Consider the following 3323-nt stretch of genomic DNA (forward strand, 5'->3'; position numbering starts at 1 on the left):
GACACGAGGGGTCTATATCCAGATAGTCACGGGGCTTGGTATATATAATATTTGTTTCTCCACATTTTTGGGGGGTGGCGGCCCCCCCCCCCCAAACAACACCCCTGATTATGAATTAAATTTTTGATTTTCAGAATGGAATGATTCAGAGCTACTTGTTTTGCTTCACATCTCTATTTAAGTTTGAGTAACTTCACTTTGAAGCTTTATCCTTTTTATCATTTCACTCTGTACAATTTCCTGGTGTTTCAATACATTCTCTTCTACTAAACAACTGTGTATCTTAGCTAGATATATTTGAAATCTACCTTCCTTTCATAGTAAGTAAATTTGTTCCCTATGAAATAGAATTGAAAAGCATCAGGGTTAAGCATTTCAATCCACCTCTGTTCATTTTAAAAAGGAATAGTGCCAGTTGCAGCCATATTTATCATTTCTGGTGCTTGTACCCTCAGAAAGATTATTAACATTATTTCAATCTCGTTTACAAAAATATATATGAAAAAGGTAACTTCAATTACAAAAGAAGCTCATTCTGTATGCAATGTATTTTTCTTTCTATAATTCCTGATGATACTCAGAATCTCAAGTTGACAGTCCAGTTTGTCTTCCTGCGCCACTTGCTTGAAATGGGGTAAGATCGACTGAAGGAACATGAAATCTGGATCTGAAGTGGGACCACTTGTGTCATCTTTCTTTCTCTTTGAAGACATTTTTTCAACAAGGTAGTTCTTCAGGGTTTCCTCTAGCTCACTGCTGTCTTCCTTCACTTTAGAAGAAGTACTGACTCCTGATCTCTTTCTCTTAACATTAGGAACAGGACCAGGTGATACTGGGAATTCCTTTGGTAGGTTCTCCTCTTTCGACAAGTTAGCAGACCCTGGATCGCAACTTTCCTGTAATAAATCTTCTGGGGAATAAATAATGAAAGTACGTTCAATCTCTTTATCAGATTCTATTTCGGTAACTTCTCCTTGAGTATCACTTGAAGCATATGGCTGGATCTCGTCAGTATAATCAGTCATCATTGGCTTAGGTTGATTAACATTGCTGAAGGTTTTTCTATTTCTAGGCACAATCACATCTTTCAAAAAATCCATCGCAATCAGCATTTTTACCTCTCCCGGCTTTATGTCGACATCTGCTAGACCAGATCCACTTGGGGGTTTCAAGTTTTTCTTGATCCTAGAATATCTTTCCCGAAGGCCGGTCCATCTTTTCATCAGGTCCTCAACTGCAATGAAAGAAATATCTGTAAGTTACTAATAACTTACATAGGCTACTAAGTTTATTTATTGCAAAACATTGATCTCCATGTTGATCTACTAAACTTAAAACTTGTCATTTATAGCATCATAAAGAAGTACAGAGCTACTCATTGTCTAAGCATGTTATTACTTTAGGGGCTTGAATTTATGCCACTGATGTTAATACCTATTTGTATTCAGAGTTGCATTATATTATAGTACAATATTGAAATCAGTGGTCACTTACAGAAGTTTAAAAAAAATCAATCAAATGGCAGCAATTTACTCTATCTTGAAAAGCCAGGGAGATAAAAGTGACATTTTGGCATGCAGGTTTGCTTATAAGGTATTTTTGCTCTAGTATCCAATGGCAAAAAGACAAAATCCAAAGGCTGAGGGCAAATCTGTGATTTAGATATAACCACTAATCTTCTAGGAGCTATGGATACAATCTGGATTTGCAATTTGAAAAGCTTTGGCATAGGCTACTAAGTTTATTTATTGCAAAACATTGATCTCCATGTTGATCTACTAAACTTAAAACTTGTCATTTATAGCATCATAAAGAAGTACAGAGCTACTCATTGTCTAAGCATGTTATTACTTTAGGGGCTTGAATTTATGCCACTGATGTTAATACCTATTTGTATTCAGCGTTGCATTATAATATAGTACAATATTGAAATCAGTGGTCACTTACAGAAGTTTAAAAAAATCAATCAAATGGCAGCAATTTACTCTATCTTGAAAAGCCAGGGAGATAAAAGTGGCATTTTGGCATGCAGGTTTGCTTATAAGGTATTTTTGCTCTAGTATCCAATGGTAAAAAGACAAAATCCAAAGACTGAGGGCAAATCTGTGATTTCCATCACAGCTGAAAAAAAACTTTGGTAAAGGTGCAGTGTAGCTCCCCCGGATAAAAACAGCTTATTTCTAAGGGTATATTATTAAATAAAATGGGTTGTAAATTTGCACAGATTGAAGCAAAAATCCAGTAGAAGCAGAATGCAAACAACAGACTTCTTACTGTATATTGCAGTTCTATTTGTAGGGCCTCTGCACCCTATACTACAGGGGGAGCTACACTGCACCTTTACCACCATAATAACTGTGAGCTATGATGGAATGCACCTGTCCAAGGCTCTTCTACTAGGCTTTAAAGGTACAAAGCGTACTAGCCTATGGGTAGATTACTGAAACAAATGGAAATGTAAAGGAAAACGAACATTATGTAGGTAGCAACCAGTCATAAAACTGGGGTTTCTACCTGCCCCAAACAGCATTTCTTAAACCAGTTTTGCCTATGAAAAGTAGCAAAGAAACTTACCAAGAAAAGTTCTTCCACATTCTTTGTTGATTTTCTCAACAAATGAAGACCAAGCGTTTAGCTTCTTTGCAGAGTCCTTATAGTCCATCTGCTTTTTATCGTACAAAAAAGGACGTTGTTTGACAAAGTCAATTATTTTTTCATCAAGGGAGTCCATTTATCCCACAAAGCTTGAAACTTTTGCGTAACGTAACGTAAAAATAGAGCCCGACTCTATTTTCTATGTTCGTTATGCTATGTAAAAATCCTACGTTACGTCGAACGTAAGAGAACATAACGACCAAAACATAACGTAACTTCTTGATGTGAAAGGTTACATAAGACGCATAAGGCAGTGTGAAAGGCATGACGTAGCAATGTGAAAGCACCTTAACTGAAGTTTGCGTTAATTAAACTTACTACTGATGCAAGTTTATCAGATCAACCTATTTTACACCCCTAAATTTTTTTTATTCGATCAACCTATTTCACCCCTCCCACAAAGAAAATCCTTGATCTGTACCTGCCCTCATTGAATAACAATTATAATCACTTTCCTCAATAATTCCAATCTGAATAATTATCTTCTCGGAAAATCAAATTTATTAAATCAATAAACCTTTAAAAATTTAATGTTTCATTTGCGAAATGGTTAATTAACGACCAATAGCTATTTTGAAATTACCTTGTCCGAGATAACAGCATATAGCAACAGCTGTGCAAAAAGCAGTTTCATTTGCTACTGTCCGGAAATGGGCAAATCACTGGAC

At 36.0% G+C, this 3323-nt stretch overlaps 1 protein-coding gene across 1 annotated transcript; it reads right to left on the reverse strand.

Annotated features, from left to right (window-relative positions):
* Nucleotides 1-441: 441 nt before the first annotated feature.
* Nucleotides 442-2785, reverse strand: LOC148944852 (uncharacterized). The gene is made up of 2 exons (XM_089099243.1): nt 2575-2785; nt 442-1234 (listed from the first exon to the last, which is right to left on the reverse strand). The coding sequence occupies exons 1-2, from the start codon at nt 2729-2731 to the stop codon at nt 531-533; spliced, it is 861 nt and encodes a 286-aa protein (XP_088955369.1). The 5' UTR covers nt 2732-2785; the 3' UTR covers nt 442-530.
* Nucleotides 2786-3323: the final 538 nt, after the last annotated feature.

Source organism: Artemia sp. Qi Xiang Cuo, chromosome 13, assembly GCF_049724085.1.
Source record: "Artemia sp. Qi Xiang Cuo chromosome 13, ASM4972408v1, whole genome shotgun sequence".
NCBI lineage: Eukaryota > Metazoa > Arthropoda > Branchiopoda > Anostraca > Artemiidae > Artemia > Artemia sp. Qi Xiang Cuo.